The following is a 21166-nucleotide window of genomic DNA, read 5'->3' as shown; positions in this document are numbered from 1 at the left end:
AGGGGGTTGTTCCAAGGCTGAACCAATAGGTCAAGGCACAACCTTTGTGCTCTGCTGTTGAGAAGGCACTTGGGGCTAGAGGTAATCTGTGGGGTTTTTCACTGAGGAAGGGTGAAAGGCTTCCAGGAGAGTATCGAACCTTCTATACAGTGCATAGAAAAGGGGGTTTGTTTTCAGGGAGGTGACTGGATTCAGAAAACGAGGTCTGCTACCGCCTAGACCTATAAGATCAAGGGCAACACAGTCTTTGAGGGAATGCTCCAGCACGGAGAGTCAAATAACAAGTATTTGGATGTGTTTTGTTGACTAGTGAGCACGATGCACACATTTCTACATTTCCTGATGCAGCTGGAAAAGGCAGCATCAGTTCAGCTACATCTGCTTCTCTTGTTATTGCTGAACCAGTTCTTTTTCTTTGCACATTAAAATGATCATCTATCTTTTACTCACAATCTCCCAAAGTACAAGAGAAAAAAAATCACTAGCTCGGTGGTTTCTCTCTTGCTCTGAGTAACTTCCTTCACCATCAGGAATCTGTTGGGGGCTTACAGGCCCCTGGAAGGCCAGCTCTTAAGCACCACGTCTTGGGACTTGAGAAACTCTCCAAAAGAAGGACCTGAGCATTACATCAAGTGAGATGACACGTGTACGTACAGTCCTTAGAACGATGGCCGGCACTCAGTCCAAACCTTTCGTGGCCTAAGCGGTCCCACAGTGCCTTGCATGTAGAGAGGCTCTCTGCTTGGTATTTAAATTTTTGCTGTCATCATCTTAAAATTCTTCCTAATGTTAGAACAAGGAGTCCCACATTTTTATTAGCTACACTCGCCTGATGGGGGTTATCTGGCTCTGACGGGTTTACACTAAGCTTCACCACCAACTCAGCCAGCTCCCACTGGGGTCTCAGGACATGGACTCTTGATCTGACAATTCCCTTCCGGGCCACTTGAGGGCTGACCCTGCTCCAGTCTCTTTGGCAGTGACCCCAACCCCTTTCTATCAAATGCCTCCTTTCTCTGAAAAAAACCAAACCAAAAAAAAGGGCATCAGTCAGGGGCCCTTTTCTGCAGGGCACCTGACTGATGTGTGATTAGTTCCCTGGGACTACCCTTTCTGTCCCTATGGCTGCAGACAGCTCTCAAGCCTTTTCTTGACCCGTACTTTACAGCCTGTGGAGCTCATCCTGCAGCTGATTGGTTTTCTCTAAATTGTACACTTGCAATTAACTGCACTCCCAAACTCCTTTTACTTTCCACTCCTACCTTCTGTGTCCACAGCCTCTCCCACACCTTCTGGATGGGGGTTGGGGGCGGCTGGTCCCACGTATGACCTTGCAATGTTCTTACTCTAAGTATTACCCTAAAATACTTAGAGTATTTACTCACATTGTATCCTTTGAATTTTCTGCAGAAGAAGCAGGCAACCTTCAATCCACAACATATTTTGGGAAAAGGACATTCTCACCCACACTTACTCTGCCTGCCGTTTACAGGCATTTTAATGTTATATTTAGAGGCAAATAGTATAGTGACAAGAATCGGACTTCAAGGCAGGCAGATCCAGGTTTAAATCCTAGCTCCATCACTTACATGTAAGAACTTGGGCAAGTTGTTTAATCTCTGAGCTCCTTTTCCTCAACTGTAAAATGAAGATAATATATACCCATGGGGTTACTCTAATTAGATGAGAAAATGCATAGAAAACCCTTAGCACAGTGTCTGCACATAGTAGGAGCCCAACAGTGTTTATGGCCAGTAAGTAAAATTTGCAGGTAGCATTAATACACACACTACGTGCCCTCTATGACACGTATCAGATGATCCAGAAGGAGCAAGAAGGGTAAGCAAGAAACGTGGTTGGCAAACAGGACAAGAAAAAGGTTCACTAGTAGTAGAGATGACTTCGAAGTACTTTGAGAGTACAAGTCATCAAAAGTAACATTCCTCTTGGGGCACCTGGGTGGCTCAGGGAGTTAAGCAACTGCCTTTGGCTCAGGTCATGATCCCGGGTCCTAGGCAGGCTCCCTGCTCATGGGGGAATCTGCTTTTCTCCCTCCCTCTGCCCCTTTCCCGGCTCATGCTCTCTCTCAAATAAATAAATAAAATCTTAAAAAAAAAAAAGGAACATTCTTCTTGGCGGCAGCATCAGGTACAAAAGGCCAAAGGAAGGGAAGGATATACTGGGGATATACTGGATAGGTAGGCTAAGGGCTGGAAGGTGGGCATAACAGCATGGGCGAAGTCGGGGGCACAGCCAGAGGACAGACGGTAGACCTGTCTGGTTTGGGCCGAGGCAGGTCTAGTTAGGACCAGACTGGATTCCATCAGGTCAGCAAAGTTGAGCACCTTGTGTGCTGCAGAAGCGGTGGTCCTGAGGGCGCTGAGGGAGTGTGGCGTTTATGCGGGCACACTTACAGAGAGGACGCTGTCACGCCCCCAGCCCCCAACAGGTCTGTAGTCATAGCGGGCTGCGGGGCAGGGGGAGATGATGAGGGCTGACTGCCGATACTCTGGCTGAGGAGTGCCAGCTGCAGGGTCATGGCCCTGAATTGGGGGCTGGGGATGGAAGGGACAAATGTGAAAGCTGTTTCTTGGAAGAAGGGGCCGCAGCCAAGTTTGATGCTAGAAGGGGTGGTGATGTCAACGATAAGGGAGGTTTCATGCCTGTGCAGCTAAGAAAACAGTATGAGGAGAGGGAAGGGATCTTTTGTTCCTTGTAAGAGAGATCTGATTGAAGGACACCCAAGTGGAGATGAACATCACTGATGATAACCAACGCCCCCAAACATGTGCTCTGTGCCCCTTTAACTCTCACAATGACCCTCCGAAAGAGGGACATTACTGTCCCCATTGCTCCGATGAGGAAACTGAGGGTTGATCTTTATATCTATTAGGCTGGGGGGGACCCCTCTTCCCATCCATTCAAGAGGGGTGGGGCATCGAGAAAGGAGGAAATGACCAGAGGGTGCCTGCACCCTTGATCCCAGACCGCTTAGCAAAACAGGAAATGGAGTCAAATTCCCAGGGGCAAGATTTGGAAAAATTAGAGGAGAGTGGCACTGAGCCAACACTCCTAAGGGAGTTGCATGCAGAATCATGCATGAGGGGCCAGGGGAAGCTGGCAGCAAGGGCAGAGCAAGCAGCCCAGGAGAGCTGAGGCAGTGGGGAGCCTGGGGTGGGGGGTAAGGGGGAGGGATGGCCCACAAAAGGGTCCAGGCAGAGAGCCAGCATGGCAATAAAGGGGGAGGCATCTCAGGCTGGCCCAGAGTTTGGCTGGAGCTTAGGACGACATTTGCATTTTTAGCTTGTTAGCAGTGTGTGAAGGCAGGCTCTCAGGTGGGAGAAACCTGAACTCTGGAGCCCCGCAGACCTGGATCCGAGTTCTGGCTGTATTGCTGTGTCCTGTGGTCTCGGGTGAGCGAGCTCCCGCCTGAGAGGATGGGGGTGCCATTCCCAAAAGGCGGGATCCCTGATAGAGGAGCAGGGTTGTGGTGGGCGTGCTGAGTTTGGGGGAGACAAGACCAGGAAGGACACTGGGAAAGACAGTCAAGAGGAAGGAAGCAGCCCAGCCTGGCCCGGGGTCGCAGAAGCCCAGTAAACCCTCCTACCAAAGCACGAAACTCCCTGGGTCAAGAGTTCCAAGAGGGCGCTGGCCTAGAGGTTATGATTCCTCCCACCCCCGGAGGCCTAAGAGCCCCCTCCCCAGCAGTGAACCAAACAGGGCAGTTTTGGGGTCTCAGGGACAGCGAACAGACACATCTGCTCCCGAAGCCCTGCCGTAAGCCTGTCTGGGGCTCACTCAACAGGTGGACTCAGGGCACACACAGCACCCCTGGAGCAGCCCTGCAGAGGCCAAGAAGGGTCTGAGCCTCCGTGTGTGCGAAGTCTTTGTCCCCCTCCTCCCATCAGCCCGACAGTTCTGCTCGGAGCAGGCGGGGGATGCACAGGTCAGGAGGCTGGCAAGAGCTCGCCTCCTCCTTCCCTTCTGTCTCAAATTCCTAAGTACAAAGGGGTGCTTGCTGAGTCTCTCGGGGGGCTGCTCACGCAGAGGACCCTGCAGGGAAGGATGGTTCCTGAGCTCTGGGGTCCTCACCCATGGAGGCGCACCAGGAAGCACAGAGTCACCCCTACGCTAGGGACTCTGGATGAAACGAGACCCAAAGAGAATCTCCTGGAGAGCTGCACCCCAGCCCAGGGACCTGGTCCCTCTCTGCCTCAATGCACAGAGTGCTCTAGGAGTGGGTCAGTCTTCATGACCACCACGTGGGACAGCGGTCTGCCTACCTCAGTGTCTTAGATCGGGGCCAAGACTGGGGGCTAGATAGATTTACTCCAAATCCCATTCTCTTCTGTTAATGCTAAGAACACATCTGATACCTATGAAATAGTAACTAAGCCCAGAACCTCATTGCCTGCGGTGATCTCTCCCGGCTTCAGGGGCTCTTGCACGGAATACTTAAAATAGACAACTGACGAGGAAGTATATACATCAGCCCTAACATTCTCTGGCTTCTGGAATGAGGAATACATGCATAGCAACTGGAGGGAGAACATTAAAGCATGCATGAGACGATGCACATTTTCACGGTTAAGACATTTCCTTTAAATCCTGGAATGAATTGTGTTAATTCCCAGGCCTGGCAGATGGGCGTGCTGCGGGGACAGAGAAGCAGCTCGCTCAGAAGAAAGTGACATCACTCTCACTGAAGCCAGCAGAGGCCGCTGGGGCAGTTCACTCCCGGGCTGAACGCAATGTCATGACAGGGAGTCACATTTGCTGATGGCCTACTACGTACGGGCCGGCCGTGTTCTTAACATTACCTATCTTGTTTGATGCTCTAACTGAGTCTGTAACTGAAAGAAGGATTCAGACAGATATGTGTGTCCCTAGCAGCATTATTCCTAATAGCCAAAAGGTGGAAGCCACCCCGGGGGTCCGGGGATGCACAGATAGGTAAATAAATTGTGGCATATCTGCATGTTATCCAGCCTTAAAAACGAAGGAAATTCTGACCTATGTGACCACGTAGTTGAAACTTGAGAACATTATGCTCAGTGAAATAAGCCAGTCACGAATGAACAAATATTGTATGAATCCACATAGATGAGGTTCCTAGGGTGGTCAAGTTCACAGTGACAAAAGATGGAGTGGTGATTGCCAGGGGTGGGGCGGGGAGGGGGATGGGGAAGTCCTATTTAATGGGTACTAAGTTTCAGCTAGTTAAAATGAAAAAATTCTGGAGATGGATTTTTAAAAGATTTTTAAAATTTATTTGAGGGAGAACGAGCAGGGGGAGGGGGAGAGGGAGAAGCAGACTCCTGGCTGAGTGCAGAGCCTGACATGGGGCTCAATCCCAGGATCCCCAAGATCATAAACTGAGCCGAAGACAGACGCCTAACGACTGAGCCACACAGGCGCCCCTGGAGATGGGATTACCGCAGCGACAACACTGTGTATGTACTTAATGTCATCGACCTATACACTTAAAAATGGCTCAAATGGCAAATGTTATATTTTAGGCCATTAAAATTGTTTTCTAAAATATGATTCTATAGGGTGGAGGTTACTCTGCTCCTTTTATAGATAAGAAAAGGGACTCAGAAGAAATCGCACAGCCAGACTGAAAAAGGGTCCATCTGCTTCTAGAGCCCCCATGTTTCCTTTATAGTATATGCTGCCCTTTCTAGAGCTCAGGATAGTCCTGGCCTGACAGAGGCGCTCCCTGTTTCCAAGATTCTACTATGAAACGATGGAGAAAAGCCCCAGTGAAATCGGACCTAACTGCAGTTTGGAAACAGGGGGGTAGGTATGACTTGAGCTTGAATTACAGGGCTAAATCTGAGAATTGTGCCAACATCCAAAATTACGAAATGAGAGCTCCAGGCTTCTCTCTAATCCAGAATGATTATCTTTGCTGCCGAGCATCCAATTTAAATTCATTGTGTTTAATACAAAGCCACAGCAGAGAGCAGGCTGTCTCCCGACATGCAGTTACCATGGAGACCAGAGATGATCCTCAAAGGGGGTTATGTGGCGGAGAGAACATGGCTGCCAGCTTCTAAGAAGCCAAGGGGCCTGGGGAAACCATTCTAAAACAGAGCAGCACAGAGGGGCCCTTTGCCATCGTCCTCCTTAGCAAAGCCCCTTCCAAGCCCAAAGCGGAAAAGTCTACAGGCGAGCGGGGCAGGACCGTCTTTATTAAAAGCCCAGGCTGCCCATGGATGCCAGCGAGGAGGGATTTATCAACCATCCAGAAATAAACCCCGTGTAACCCAACTTGCCCTCCTGTCTACCCTGCCGTGGGCGAGTCCTCATGTTCGTCCCAAAGCTAAGTGATTAACAATACACCAAACTGCCAAGGGACGGGGCTCTGGGGTCTCCCTGGATACAAGGCGCCCAGGATGGGCTGGAGTCAAAGCCGGGAGGCAGGCAGACCTGTCCCTGCACTGATTAGCGTGGCAAGTATTTCACTTTTTGCCCCACCTGGAAAGAAAAGATAATAAGAGAACACAAAAACCTGTCCGAGGGGGATGGTTTAAAGATCAAAATAAATGAATAATGTATATACAGGTGCTCTGACCAGTGGGCCTGGACAGCTCCACACACCGCGCTTGTAGGAAGCAGGGGACAGAAACGCATCTGCGGTCCCGTGCAGAGCCACTGCGCCGGTAGGAGCTACCTGGGGGACTGGGATCCCAGAGGCCGTCAGAGGCTCAGTATGCTCCATTCTGAACCCTGAACTTTCCACGCGGCAGGAAAAACATACTCTCTGATGGGCCACTGAGTCTAGCGCGTAGAGCTTCGGAACTACCGTGTGCTCTCAAACATGGGTTCTAGAGAATCTTAAGCCTGCCAAGTGACTCGGGGCACCAGCCTGGGACAGATGCCGCAGCCCAAGCCTGGTGGTAACAGGGGATACAAAAAAAAAAAAAAAAAAAAGGAAACCTGACAGAGGAGCCAGGAGAGGATGGCAATGGCTCAGTGGTTAGAATTCCAGTCCACAAAACCTTTATCATCTTCTAGGTCCCTCAGTTCGCCTAGGCCACCCTATTCGCCAGGGATGAAGTGTCAGGCAGAAACGGAGCAGGTGGGCTCTTCCCCACGACGTCCTCACAGTTTACTATAGAGTGAGACACAGACCCCGTGAAGACAGGACAGTCACATCAGTGTGTAGCCTGGCACTGTGCAGGACAATATCCTCAAGGACCCCCGAACCCCCAACACCTAACAAAGTTTCTTTTAAAACACACACACACACATCTTTTATTTCCCCCCTCCAAATAACTTGAGAAAATTTTATTATCTATTTATTTATTTATTTTTAAAGATTTTATTTATTTATTTGACAGACAGAGATCACAATTAGGCAGAGAGGCAGGCAGAGAGAGAGAGGAAGGGAAGCAGGCTCCCTGCTGAACAGAGAGCCCAACGCGGGACTCGATCCCAGGACTCTGGGATTGTGACCTGAGCCGAAGGCAGAGGCCTTAACCCACTGAGCCACCCAGGTGCCCCAACTTGAGAAAATTTTAAAGAAAAGTCTTAACTTTTGTCTAGCAGAAAGGGACCATGCTAAGGGCAGAGAATATTTATCAAGGGTTTGGTTCATGCACTCAGTTGACAATTCCCTTAAGTTTCTGGCTTATAGCCTGCACTACAAAAAGTTTGTTCCCAAAGACGAAATAGCCAAAACAACTTTGAAAAAGATGCACAGGGGCACCTGGGTGGCTCAGTGGGTTAGGCCTCTGCCTTTGGCTCAGGTCAAGATCTCAGGGTCCTGGGATCAAGCCCCGCATCGGGCTCTCTGCTCAGCAGGGAGCCTGCTTCCCCTACCTCTCTGCCTGCCTCTCTGTCTACTTGTGATCTCTCTGTCAAATAAATTAATTAATTAAATAAAAAAAAAAAAAAGAAACATGCAACTCTTTGATCTCAGGGTTGTGAGTTCAAGCCCCATGCTAGGTGTAGAGATTACTTAAAAAATCAATTAAAAAAGACTTAACAACTCAATTAAAAAATGGACGAAAGATGTGAACACTTCACCAAAGATATACAGGGTCTACATACATAAAGACATTCAGCGTTAGCCATTAAGGGAAATTCAAATGAAAACCACAATAGAGAGCTTCCGGGTTGGTGAGCACGTGGAGATGGGGGGCAGTGGTGCATCTGGAGAGGGGCACGCAGGCTCCACTTCACCCCCACCTCGCCCTGTGCATCTCTTCCATCTACTTGTTCCTGAATCATATCCTTTTATAGTAAACCAGTGATCTAGTAAAAAAATCCAAAACCAAAAACACACACACACAATGAAGTGCCGCTATACACCTGTTAGAATGGCTAAAATTAAAAAGACTGATCCTAACAAGTGATGGCAAAGATGTGGAACCTGGAAGGAACATAAAATATTACAACCACTTTGGAAACCAGCTTGGCAATTTCTTAAAAAGCTCAATATACACCTGCCATGTGACCTAGACATTCCGTTCTTAGGTAATTACCTAAGGGAAATAAACATATGTCTGCACAAAGGATTGTACCCAAATATTCATAGTAGCTTTATCTGCAATAACCAAAAACTTAATAATGCTGAGTGGAAGAAACCAGGCCATAAAAGGAATACGTACTAGATTATTCCATTTATGTAAAAATGTCGGAAAATGCAAACTAATCTATTGTGACAGAAAATAGATCAGTGGTTATCAGGGGCAGAGAAGGATGATAAGGGACACAAAAAAACTTTTGGGAGTGACGAATATGGTTGTTAATGATGATGGCTTCACAGTGTATACATACATCAAGATGGATCAAACTATACACTTTAAGATTTTATTTTTTAGAAGATTTTATTTAGGTGCACCTGGGAGTTAAGGGGGGTTAAGCCTCTGCCTTCGGCTTAGGTCATGATCTTAGGGTCCTGGGATCGAGCCCCGAATCGGGGTCTCTGCTCAGCGGGGAGCCTGCTTCCCCCCCTCTCTCTGACTGTCTCTCTGCCTACTTGTGATCTCTCTCCGTCAAATGACCTTCTTCATTCCATTCAGACTCCTCCCCCAAAACAAAGATCACCAACATATATCTTTTTTTTTTTAATTTTTTTAAAGATTTTTATTTATTTATTTGAGAGAGCGACAGAGAGAGAGAGCATGAGTGAGGAGAAGGTCAGAGAGAGAAGCAGACTCCCCATGGAGCTGAGAACCCGATGCCGGACTCAATCCTGGGACTCCGGGATCATGACCTGAGCCGAAGGCAGTCGTCCAACCAACTGAGCCACCCAGGCGTCCCAACATATGTCTTTTTTTTTAAGATTTTATTTATCTATTTGAGAGAGAGAGACAGAGATAGCAAGAGAGAACACAGGTGGGGAGGGGAAGGAGAAGCAGGCTCCCCGCCGAGCAGGGAGCCCAATGTGGAGCTTGATCCCGGGACCCTGAGATCAAGACCTTAGCCGAAGGCAGACACTTAACTGAGCTACCCAGATGCCCAAGATTTTATTTTTTTAAGTAATCTCTACACCCAATGCAGGCCTCCAACTTACAACCCTGAGATCAAGAATCAGTCACACACTCCACCACCTGAGCCAGCCAGGCGCCCCTCAAACCATATGCCGTAAATACGCACGATTTACTGTATGTCCACTACACCTACATCAATTTGTTGAGAAAAAAAATTACATGGATTAAAACAAAAAAAGGTGGTTTCCTAGATTACCTAATCATGACCTTCTTCATTCCATTCATACTCCTCCCCCAAAACAAAGATCACCGACATATATTGTTTAATTTTTTTTTTTTTTAAGATTTTAGTTATTTATTTGAGAGGGAGACAGAGAGAAAGAACAAGCAGGGCGAGGGAGAAGCAGTCTTCCCACCGAGGAGGGAGCCGGACCAGGGACTCGATCCCGGGACCTTGGGATCACAACCTGAACCAAAGGCAGATGCTTAACTGACTGAGCCACTAAGGTGCCCCTAATTTTATTTCTAAATATTAATTGAGAATACTGTGGAGAGTTCGAAAGCTATTTATGGGTTAGGAGTTGGATTCATTAATCTTTAGTGGTACTTCCAGCTCTAAAATTGTGTGTGTGGTTGAGCACGTGAGTGTGAGAATGTGAAAGTGTGTGAATGTGTGTGAGTATGAGAGACAAAAACTCATCAGTGACCAAGTTCTTACTATAGTTGGCCCACAGTTTTGTCTTTGTGTAGTCACTAATTAAGGATCATTATAGCTCCTAATTTTTAATTAACAAGAAGTATAAAAGGATCCGAAGGAGAAAAAAAAATGTGCTTGGCTGTGCTGATCACTTGAGGGAATCACGAGGCTGAAACCACCAGGGGGAAAAGATTCGGCATCTACACACATTCCTACCTGTCCAACCGGATGTCATTCTAAGACGTGTACCTTACACTCAACACAAGACTATGACAACTTCACATCAGAGGCAACTGAAGCAAGGTTTGGGAAAAGAGATACTCACAATTAAGATTTTTGAGGAATTCCACACGGTTATGTTCAAATATTCCTTGAACTATTAAAAAAAGACTTTTTTTTTAAGAAAAGAAAAAGGCAAAAGAAAAGGAAGATCCATCATTCATGTACTGTATGTATCACTGAAATATACATGCAGTATATGTGTTTTTTCTTTTTTATTTTCTCTTTTTAAACCCTAAAGGATGAGAGTATGAAAGCAGAACTTCTTATATGAGGTATGAAAGGTTTTCAGTATGTCTGGGATCACAGAGGGGGGGCGTTCCTTTCTATTCTTGAACCAAAGATTTTAAGAAGCAATAATCTCTGCATAGATGAATTTTTTGCAAGCACTCTTCTAGAAATTGACGAGCTACTTGGCCACCATAGGAGATTTTATTCCAATACTAGATGTAAAATTTATAAGAAACAATTGATCTCCTCTTACATTTGTTCTAAGAAGGGTCAACCTGGCCTACATTTTGCCTGGCCAATTAATGTAGGTGTAGAGTGAAAGTTGCAAGGTATTGTTAAGGTAACTGATTTGAAGTGGGACATCTTTAAATAGCTCCTGATGCCTGCAGAGTTTATGACTGGCTATTTCTGCTTTTAAGAGAAAAAGAGAGGAGAGAAAATTATCTAGAAATCATCACCATTACTATTAGACTCCGTTTGAAATCTAAAACACATATAGTCGACCTAACAGTAGGAAGAGAATCCAACTTTTTAGTTCCTATTTGATGCCTAACAGTTTAATATGTAGGCTCATGAGGAAATGGCACAAATGTGTTTTCCAGGGCTTGGGAGCACGATCAAGTGATTGATTGATTTAATGGACCCTCATATAGGGCTTGGTAAGCACCAAGTATTATTTTAAGTTCTTTACAAATAGTAACTCGATGAACACACATAAGACACTATTATAATCTCCATTTCCCAGAGAAGAAATTGAGAGACAGAGAGAGATTAATTTGTCCAAATCACACAGTCAATATGGAGCTAAAATTCAGATTCTATAGTGGTCTTCTCTGGTCTGTGCCCATCACCACCACACTGTGCTGACATCCACCTGTTTCTTGAACATCTACTCTATGTTTCAAGCTATGTGGGTCTGTGGTGAGTCATGAGTTAAATGTAAATTATGGTCTGAGCTCCACAAATACTCTTCAATTTGGCCGAAAGACAAACTATGCAGGAAACAATCTGAAAGCCCCAAGAAAACAAATTATTTCAGCTGGGGAAGAGAAAGCAGGATCCTGGATTTGAATTAGCTGCAGGGAGAACATGGCGTGGGCTCGGTCGGGTAGCCTTGAAGTGTTCCCTTGGATGGTGGGAAGGGACGGCCGCAGGAGCGGGGGATGTTCAAAGGGAGAGAAAACCCCCTTGCGGATGCCTGTGCAAGTGTTGGGAATGAGGACTTGCGGATGCCTGTTCAAGTGTTGGGAATGAGGACTGGAGGGAGAGGCAAGGTCGGCTGGGGAGCTGTCCAGGGTGATGACCCAGAAATCCCAACTTGACGTCTTAGACAACAGGGAGTTGTGACAGGTTCTCAGGCAGGAAAACGACAGGAGGCGTGGAGAGCTGGTGAAGTGAAGGGTGGCTAAGGTGATTTTGAATTTAAAAATTGTAAATATGGAGCCTTCAAAAGATTTAAGTAGTTGAAGCAAAACTGGTGGATTGGAGACAGACCAGGGCAAAATGTCTATATGCTGGCCATAGTTTTAGCACAGGATGTCCCTAGCCCAATGGTAGGCACATGACTCCCAGGGAACCACGCCCCGTACAGTCCCCTCCCATGAGTATGGAAGGGGCCCTGTGAATACGATGGGGCACCATCACCCGTGTGTTTTGTTATACGATACAATTGACTTTAAGAAAGGGAGATGAGGGGCGCCTGGGTGGCTCAGTGGGTTAAGCCTCTGCCTTCGGCTCAGGTCATGATCTCAGGGTTCTGGGATCGAGTCCCACATCGGGCTCTCTGCTCACGGGGAGCCTGCTTCCCCCTCTCTCTCTGCCTCTCTCTCTGCCTGCCTCTCTGCCTACTTGTGATCTCTCTCTGTCAAATAAATAAATAAAATCTTGAAAAAAAAAAAAGAAAAAAAAAAAAGAAAGGGAGATGATCTCCGTGGAGCTGAGGCTCATTAGATGAGCTCTTAAAGGGACAGGGTTCTTTCTTTCCGGCAAAAGAGATTCTAAGTCCAAGGGATTTGAAACAGAAGAGGGGTTCAAAGTGAAGAAGCCTCTGTGGCAGCTTTGACGATGGAGGGGGCACATGGCAAGGAATGGTGACAGCCTCAGGAGCTGAGATGGGACTCAGCAGATAGCCAGCAGGGACAGGGAGACCTCAGCACTCCAGCGGCCAGCAACTGAATTCTGCCATGAGCACATGAGCTTGGCAGAGGACTGTGAACTCCATGAGAAAGCAGCCCAGCCGACACCTTGACTGTAGACCTTGTGAGACCCAGAGCAGAGAACCCAGTCCCACTGTGCCCAGACTTCTGACCTACAGAACTGGGAGCTAGCACGTGGGTATTGTCTTAATTTGTACAGAAGCAGCAGAAGATGAATACAGCCCTGCACAGGTGCTGGGTCCCCCTGGGAGAGGCAGAAGGGACAACCTCCAGGGAAGCCACTCCATGACGAGCCCACGGACATCTTCAGTGGGACTGTGGTGATTCCAAAAGGGGAGAGGAGCCTAGCTGTGCAGATCCCTGCAAGGACCATGGTGTAGGAAGGGTGGCGGGTCTTTGGGAAGGGCAGGCATGGTGTGGCAGCAGCCAGTCCAGGAAAACAAGCTGGGAGGAGGGTAGATTCTGAGAGAAGGTGCATCAGAGTGGCCTGCTGGCAAAGCCAGGGATACAGGCAGCACGGGCACTAAATGGACAGTAGAACAATTACATTGCAAAGCCAAAGTGGATGGATCTCAGAGCCTACAGAGAGAGCCACGGGTGGGTCCAGGGAGGATGTGGGTCATCACAGCTGGGGACCTACACAGGTCATAGGCTTACTCTGTGCTGGGCATAGTGAGAAACGTTTTTCATGTATCCTTACTTAATCCCCACAACACCCATTTGTAAATGGCAAAAACTGTCAACATCTAAGAAGGATGTTATTCCTCCTGGGAAAAGCGGTCTCTGCTAACACCATAATTTCAGGGAGGCAAAGAGCTCGCTCTACTGTCTGCCCAGTGCATGTCAGTTCTGGGATGACTTCACCTGGTCCAGGCAAGTGTAGAGCTGTGGTGTCAAGGAGACCCCGCATGCAGCCCACTGAGAGGTCACAGGCTGTCTGAAAGGGGTGACTGTCCTGCTCTGGGTTTTCAGAACCCCTGAGGGGCATGGTGAAAAGACCCTCAGACAGAGAAACCTGCATTCAGGTCCAATGATCACCGGGACCTGGGACAACTCATTCATTTTCCATCAGTGGGAGGGTGGAACTCGATTTCTAAGGTCCCTTCCAGCTTTTTACAGGAATGAAGACACAGGTGAACTTGAGAACATTGGTTAAAAAGCAAGACCGCAGAGGCGTCTGGGTGGCTCAGTCAGTTAAGCATCCAACTCTTGGTCTTGGCTCAGTTCATGATCTCAGGACCTGATCTCCATGCTGGGCATGGAGACTACTTAAAAAAAAATAAATAAATAAGACCATATGAGTCTGAGTCCTGAAAATTTTTGGAGAGCTAAAAGACTGTAAAGACATTTTGGCCAGAATTAAACAGAAATGTACAAAATACTAGAATCAAAAAAAAAAAAAAAGGAAGTGAGCAGCATTTAGAGGGTTAATTCCAAAAGAGTACATTTCAAAGGCAAAGTAGAAAAACAGTCTGCCCAATGGATAAATGGGTTCCTTGGTACGGATGTTGGCAGGCTGGCCAGCGAAGGGAATTTATGTCCCAGCCTGTCCTATCTCAGGACTCTGCCAGACAGGACCCAGTGCTCTGCAGTGAGAGAAGGGGAGGGAGGGTCAGGACCCTCCACTGGGGGCGGGATGCGGCAGACTATCCAAACCCACGCCACAGAACAGCCCCTGGGCTTGATCTCATGCTGGCCAAGCACTCTTCTTGGATTTGGCTTCCCTTGTAGGGAGGAATGGATGTCCTGCTGATGCTGATTTTGAGTTAATGGGCGGCTGTCTCTGTGACAGATGGCCCTGGCACAGACGAGAGGGAGTCTTTGGGCCCTCAACGAAGAGGGACAGACCCAGCCGGACTTCTGTTTAATGACACCTCTACCATGGCCAACTTCTTACTCCCTGATGATGTCACTGGCATACAGACAGGAGGGGAGAAAACAGGGCCAGGGAAATCTAGCAAGTACAGGGGCTCTTGGACCCAGGCTGGGATCTGGGAGCCCATTGATCGGACCCTGGACTGTGAATAGAAGGAGAGGAGCAAATAAATAAGACTGGCAAGGACAAGGCAAAGTAGTCGGAGCTTTCAAATGGGATTCAGATGTCAGCTTGATACACAAGGCGAGGGTCAGGCCTGCAGGAGTCACAGCCAGTGCTTTTAGGAGTGAAGAAAGTTCCTTATTAATCCACCTGCCCGGGTTAGAATCAGCAGGGATGCTTTCCAAAAAAAAAAAAAAAAAAAAAGACAGGGGGGCACCTGGGTGGTTCAGTTGGTTGGGCAGCCAGCTCTGCACTTCAGCTCAAGTCAGGATCTCAGGGTCATGGGACTGACCCCCTGTTGGGCTCTGCACTCAGCAGGGAGTCTGCTTGGGTTTCTCTCTCTCCCTCAGCCCCTCCCCCATTTGAGCCCTTTCTCTCTAAAATAAATAAATCTTAAGAAAAACAATATCGATGGGGGAAGGGGCAGACCTAGAGACACAGATTTCACCCATCTGGCATGGGTCCTGGACACTGGTGTCTTAAAAAAAAAATCCCCCAAGTCATTATTATTTTTTTAAGATTTTATTTATTTGAGAGAGAGAGAGAGAGAGAGCCCAAGGAGGGGGAGGAACAGAGGGAGAAGGAGAAGCAGACTCCCCACTCAGGAGGGAGCCCGGTGCGGGGCTCGATCCCAGGACGCTGGGATCATGACTTAAGCTGAAAAGGCGCCTGGGTGGCTCCCATCCCCGCGTTGTTCTTTTTTTTTTTTTTTTTTTTTTTTAAGATTTTATTTATTTATTTGACAGACAGAAATCACAAGTAGGCAGAGAGGCAGGCTGAGAGAGAGGGGGAAGCAGGCTCCCTGCTGAGCAGAGAGCCCAGTGTCAGGGCTCGATCCCAGGACCCTGAGATCATGACCTGAGCCGAAGGCAGAGGCTTTAACCCACTGAACCACCCAGGCGCCCCTCCCTGTGTTGTTCTAATGTAGTTTGTTTCCAAGGGTTGAAAACCACTGGCCTAGACAGTGGTTCTTAATATATTTTTGGAAGAACAGGAGGCAGAAAAGGCATCTGGGAAGCTTTTCCCAATTGCCCGTGCCTGCCCCCTCTATCAGCATCTTAGTGAAGGGGCTGTACCTACAGGTTAAAAAGCCTGATTCTGATCTTCCACGTCGCTGCAGAGTCATTGGTGTGGTGGAGCTCCAGGGCCCGCATTAACATTCTTTATTATGTAACATCAGCTCCACACAAGAGAATAAATGTAACTTAAAAGTATCTTAAGCAGAATAATAATAAAAGACCTCATGACCCCACTGAAATCCTGGACCTTTACAGACACAGTTGGTGTTACTTGGCATCCTTCCTCCTTCCCGCCCCCTGCCTCCCCCCGCGGGAGATAAGCGCCTTCTTCAATGGCGTCTGCCTTATTAACAAGCAGGTGGTCTTGACGCTTTGCTTCCAGGAGACGCAGGTTCTGGGCCGGGGGAGGGCAGGGCCTGCAGGTTGGGAGGGTGTAAGAAGGCGGGGAGGAGGATCAAGGGCCCGGCTGTAAGCACGGGGTGCAGAGCCCGGGGAGCCAGGCAGAGCCTGCCACAGCCTCTGAAAGCAGGCAAGGCGTTAATAGTGCTAGAGAAATCCCTTTAGACCCAGTACAATGGAGACCCAGATGCTCTCGGAAGAGCCAGGCTTTCAACTGTTTTGTTCTCCCAGCCCCGGCTGCTGCTGCCGAATTGACAGGCACGCAATAGCTCAGGGGGTGCAGGGTTCAAGGCTCCGCAGATCTGTCGGACAAGAACAAAAAGATGCAACTTGATCTCTCTTTCTCTCTAGGCTAATCACTAGGGTGAGCCATTCCTTAGGATTAATATTCTATTATAAACCCAGATGCTTAAAGTGAATCAACTGCTACTTTCCTTCTAATGTATACAAAGTAGGTCAGCGTAGGTCTAGCAGGGAGCACAGCCTCTGAACAAGCGCCACAGACTGTGTGAATAATTAAATGGACATGGGTCCCTGAAGTGGCACTGCAACAGTAGCACGTTTTCTGTCCCCAGGAGACTGTGGGTGCCCCGAGGAAAGAGGGTGCCCAAGTGCCGGGCTGTGGGAGCACCAGGGGTAGGGGAGATCGGGAGTGGAGGGGTGGGAGTACCACAGCAGGAAACCAGCTCTTGGGAGGCCAGGAGACAGAGGCAGAACTTGGGGCAGGGTCTACAGATGGGATCCAGGAGAAACTGAGTCCAGGGGAAACTGTGGGAGAAACCACGCTCAGTCTGAGGGCTGGGGCACAAGGACATCACGATCCAGTCTTGCTTCGGGGATGGAGAGAACAAAGGATAGGTTTAAGTGACACCGGTGGCCAGGAGCATGGCTTGGGACCCATGGGCCCATAAACACTCCACAACTAGAGCCTGACATGCACATGGAAGGGGCTAAAACAGCACAGGGGCTTTTCTGAGTTTTCCGGAGGAGATGCACGTGCTGAGGTTTCCATCAGCTATAAAGAGCTAAAGGCTCTCTGGGGAAAAGCTGTCACTGCTGGCTAATGAGGTCCCAACAGATGACGATGAGAAAAAATAAGATGAAGAAGGCCAGTGTGCCCTCTGAGAAGCTGGTAGATAGCATGGTGACAGCGTGGCATCTGACCTTGGACTAAAGGTCTCCCGGGCGGGGACAAAGCCACAACTTAGGGTGCCAGGTCTGAGCGCACTACAGAATAGCCCCCAGGCGCCTGAGTGGCTCAGTTGGTTAAGCAACTGCCTTCGGCTCAGGTCATAATCCCCGAGTCCCAGAATCAAGTCCCACATCGGGCTCCAAGTTCCACGGGGAATCTGCTTTTCCCTCCGACCTTCTCCTTGCTCTGCTCTCTCTCAAATAAATAAATAAAATCTTAAAAAAAAAAAAAAGAATAGATCCCAGCAGGGACCCAAGGGGTCATCAGAGTTATATTGCTGGTAAATACCATGGCCTCTCTAACTTTTCTGCTGGGAGTAGACCTTGTGACCAGTTTGGAAAACAATTTGGTGGCATCTCTTAAAGCTGAGCACACGTGTACCCTAGGATCCAGCAATTCCACTTCCAGGAATCCCCCCACCCTGAAATGGGTGTGTCCATTTGGGGAAAGAAGGACAGGAACATTCACAGCAACGGTGACTAGCAACCCCCAACACCCATTGGTAAGTACCATGTGGGACATCAAACTGCAAAGCACTCAAAGAGAGTAAAGTACAACATGAATGAATTGCACAAAATTAACGTTGAGCTAAGGAAGCTAATGCAAAGGCACAAACCACCTAATTTCATTTACATAAAGTAAACAGTCAGAACCCATCTATGTTGAATATATTAAAAACTATTGACTTCTACACTTTAAATGGGTAAATTGTATGGTGTGTGAATTATAGCTCAACGAAGCTGTTTTGGTTTCTGCTTTTTAAACTGTGGTATTACAAGTCAGGGTAGTGGTTATCCTTGGTAGGGTGCAGTGACTGGGAGGGGGCATAAGGAGGGACTTTGGTCTGGCAATGTGTGGCCTCTCGATCTGGGCGCTGGTTACAAGGGTGTGTCCAACGTGACCATTCCAGATACTCAGAATTTGTGCATGGCTTGGTACTCAGGCTATGCCTCAACAAAAATAGCAATGACAATGGCCACAAACCAAACAGGCCTGGCCTGGCTCCAGGACATGGGGAGGGGGAACTGGATATGCTCATTCCCTCTGGAACCATCCTGCCACTAGCATATCCTGTGAGAGGAGCCTGTAAAAGTTGATGGGGATGGGATGCCCCATTTCATCAGTGAAGCATTACCCACAGGTCCTAGGAATTCTCCGAAGAGAAAGTAGGAAGGTTTGCCTATGGCCTCACTTCTCTGGGCTCCGCCAGAGCAGGTGGATTTGGCCCCACGTGCTAGAGTACTAGTCCTGGGAGCATCCTTGTCTCAGAACAGGCTAGGCCATGGCCACTGTGACACCTCCCAGCCCAGTCTTTCAAGGATCTGGTCTGTTGCTTCTGGGCTGGGAAGGGGGGATGTCTTCAGGGAGACCTAAATGGCTAGCTGCCTGAGATGGGCCGGCCCTAGCGCAGTGACCCCAAGGCCAGCATCTACTTGCACTGGCCAGGCTCCCCGAGGGTGGGTTTGGAGAGCCTTGTCAGTCACTGGAAACTGAATCCCCAGGAAAATGGATCCTAGCAGGAGACACCTGAGCATGGGAGAAGGGCTCTCTGAGAACTCCAGGTAGAACAGAGGTGGGATATTAGGGTGCAGAGCCACTGGGGATTTGAGGCTGTGGGCCAAAGTAGGACAGAGGGCTAACTATAGTATAGTTAGTTCCGGGGAGTATTAGAGGCCAAAGCCTTTGGAAGTCAGACAGCATAAGGGGCTGCCTCTGGGGTCAAGGACTTGTAGTCCTTGAGATTCTGATTTAATTCTGCATTTTGCATTTAACTGACTGAGTGGCTCAGTCAGTTGACTCTCTGACTTCAGCTTGGATCATGATCTTGGGGTCTGGGCTCGAGCCTCATGTCAGGCTCCCTGCTTGGCAGGGAGTCTGCTTGTCCCTCTCCGTCTGCCTCTTCCCCAGCTTATGCTCTCTCAGTCTTGGACTCTCTCTCAAATAAATAAACTCTTTAAAAAGAAATCTTTGTAGGTGACTCTGATGCATAGCTGGGTACAGAGACCCAAACAGATAAGCATCATTCACTTATTCACTCAACAAACATTTACTGGGTAGCTACTCTGGTTCCTGGTCAGGGCCAGGCTCTGGGAAGACAGAACAATATGGTCAGGTCTTAAGAAGACCTTAAGAAGTTCAGTGTTCACGGAGAGTCTGGCATGGGACAGATAATCACAACGCAGAGGAATGGCAGCGAGAACAGAGGTTATGGGCACAGAATAAGGATAAAAGAACCCACGTGTGACTCTTTTCGCAAATTGTCATTTCCTCCTAATTCATTTGTTTCACAGGCCTGAATTTTTGTGTTTTGCATTCAGGAAAGTCCAGCAGCTCAGGCCCAGTTCAATAATTGCAAATATTGGTCCATGACCACTCGAAAAGAGGCCCGCCACCAGTTTTTTTTTTTTTTTTTCCCAGCTGTTTTTAAAAATAATGAACAAGCTAGGAGAGATAATACAAGATAGCTAGCTACGTCTGTTTCATAATTAGCTGCCATTAAAACCGTCTAGAAGGGGCGCCTGGGTGGCTCAGTGGGTTAAAGCCTCTGCCTTCGGCTCAGGTCATGATCCCGGGGTCCTGGGATCAAGGCCCGCATCAGGCTCTCTGCTCAGCAGGGAGCCTGCTTCCCTTCCTCTCTGCCTGCCTCTCTGCCCACCTGTGATCTCTGTCAAATAAATAAATAAAATCTTAAAAAAAAAAAAAACCATCTAGAAGAGGCATATCTCTTTGTCTCTATCTTTGGGGAATTCATTTAGCTTATCACACCTAAGGGAGTCCATCAGATCCATGCCTCACTCCCGTCACACACATGCACAGTAACAAACACCAGCGAATTCTCTTCTTCTAGGCCGGCATGACATGACACAGAAACGTAAACGTAAAATCAGTGTCCGGCCTCAGTTCATAGGTAGTAAGTGATGGGATCAGTAAAACAGACCTGCATTTTTAAGCCCGACTGCTTTTCGGTAGTCATGGAGATCTAGGACATGTAGCCTGGAATTCCCTATGTCAGTTGCCACAGTGGCCCCGGGAGAGCACCCTTCTCCTTTTAGCAACACAGAGGGGGGCCATCCTGTTCACATGGGTCTAGGCTGGAGCAGCCCCACAAACGGAAGAAGCCAAAGGGAAGCAAACAGGAGCATTACCTTGGTCCCATGGTAGAAGTCGTCCACACACGTAGCATTCATGAAGGTCTGATGGAAGTGGGTGCTGGTGTCAATGCCTCCAGGGATCACCAGCTTCCCAGTGGCATCGATCACCTTGGCCCCGCCAGGGATCATGAGCTCACGGCCCACCTGCTGGATGATGCCATTCTCTATGTAGACATCAGCCTCGTGGGTGCAGTCATCGTTCACCACCTTGCCTCCCTTGATGAGAATCCTCACGTTGCCTGAATTGGCAAGCATGTTCCTATGAAAGGTGAGAGGAAGGCACTGGTCAAGGTCAGAGTCCCGTTTCACTGTAACCAAGGTCCTACTTCTTCCTTCAGAGCCCAAACTCCATGGGCAGAGTAAGTGAGCAGGGAAGGGGAGGAAGTTTCTCCACAGCCTAAGACATCGGTCCTGCAGTCGACTGGGGTCCCAAGTCTCCCGCTGGGATTTACTGGGAAGCATGACACACACAGCGGCAGTGAGGAGGAAATCTGGGGCCCAAAGAAACATCAATGTAGGTTCAAAAGCATTTCCATATTGTTTTATTCTCGAAACAA

The 21166-nt window shown here is 48.3% G+C and overlaps 1 protein-coding gene across 1 annotated transcript in view; it reads right to left on the bottom strand.

Annotated features, from left to right (window-relative positions):
• The window catches only part of LOC111158474 (dihydropyrimidinase like 5), a 49294-nt gene extending 28430 nt beyond the window's left edge, over positions 1–20864 (bottom strand). Inside the window, exon 1 of the mRNA XM_022520515.1 lies at positions 20604–20864. Within this exon, the coding sequence (XP_022376223.1) occupies positions 20604–20864 (261 nt within the window). The remainder of the gene's footprint in view (positions 1–20603) is intronic.
• Positions 20865–21166: the final 302 nt, after the last annotated feature.

This window comes from Enhydra lutris, unplaced genomic scaffold (assembly GCF_002288905.1).
Source record: "Enhydra lutris kenyoni isolate GAN:26980312 unplaced genomic scaffold, ASM228890v2 scaffoldscaffold59, whole genome shotgun sequence".
In the NCBI taxonomy this organism is placed as follows: Eukaryota; Metazoa; Chordata; class Mammalia; order Carnivora; family Mustelidae; genus Enhydra; species Enhydra lutris.
This window is presented reverse-complemented; position numbering and strand designations above follow the sequence as displayed.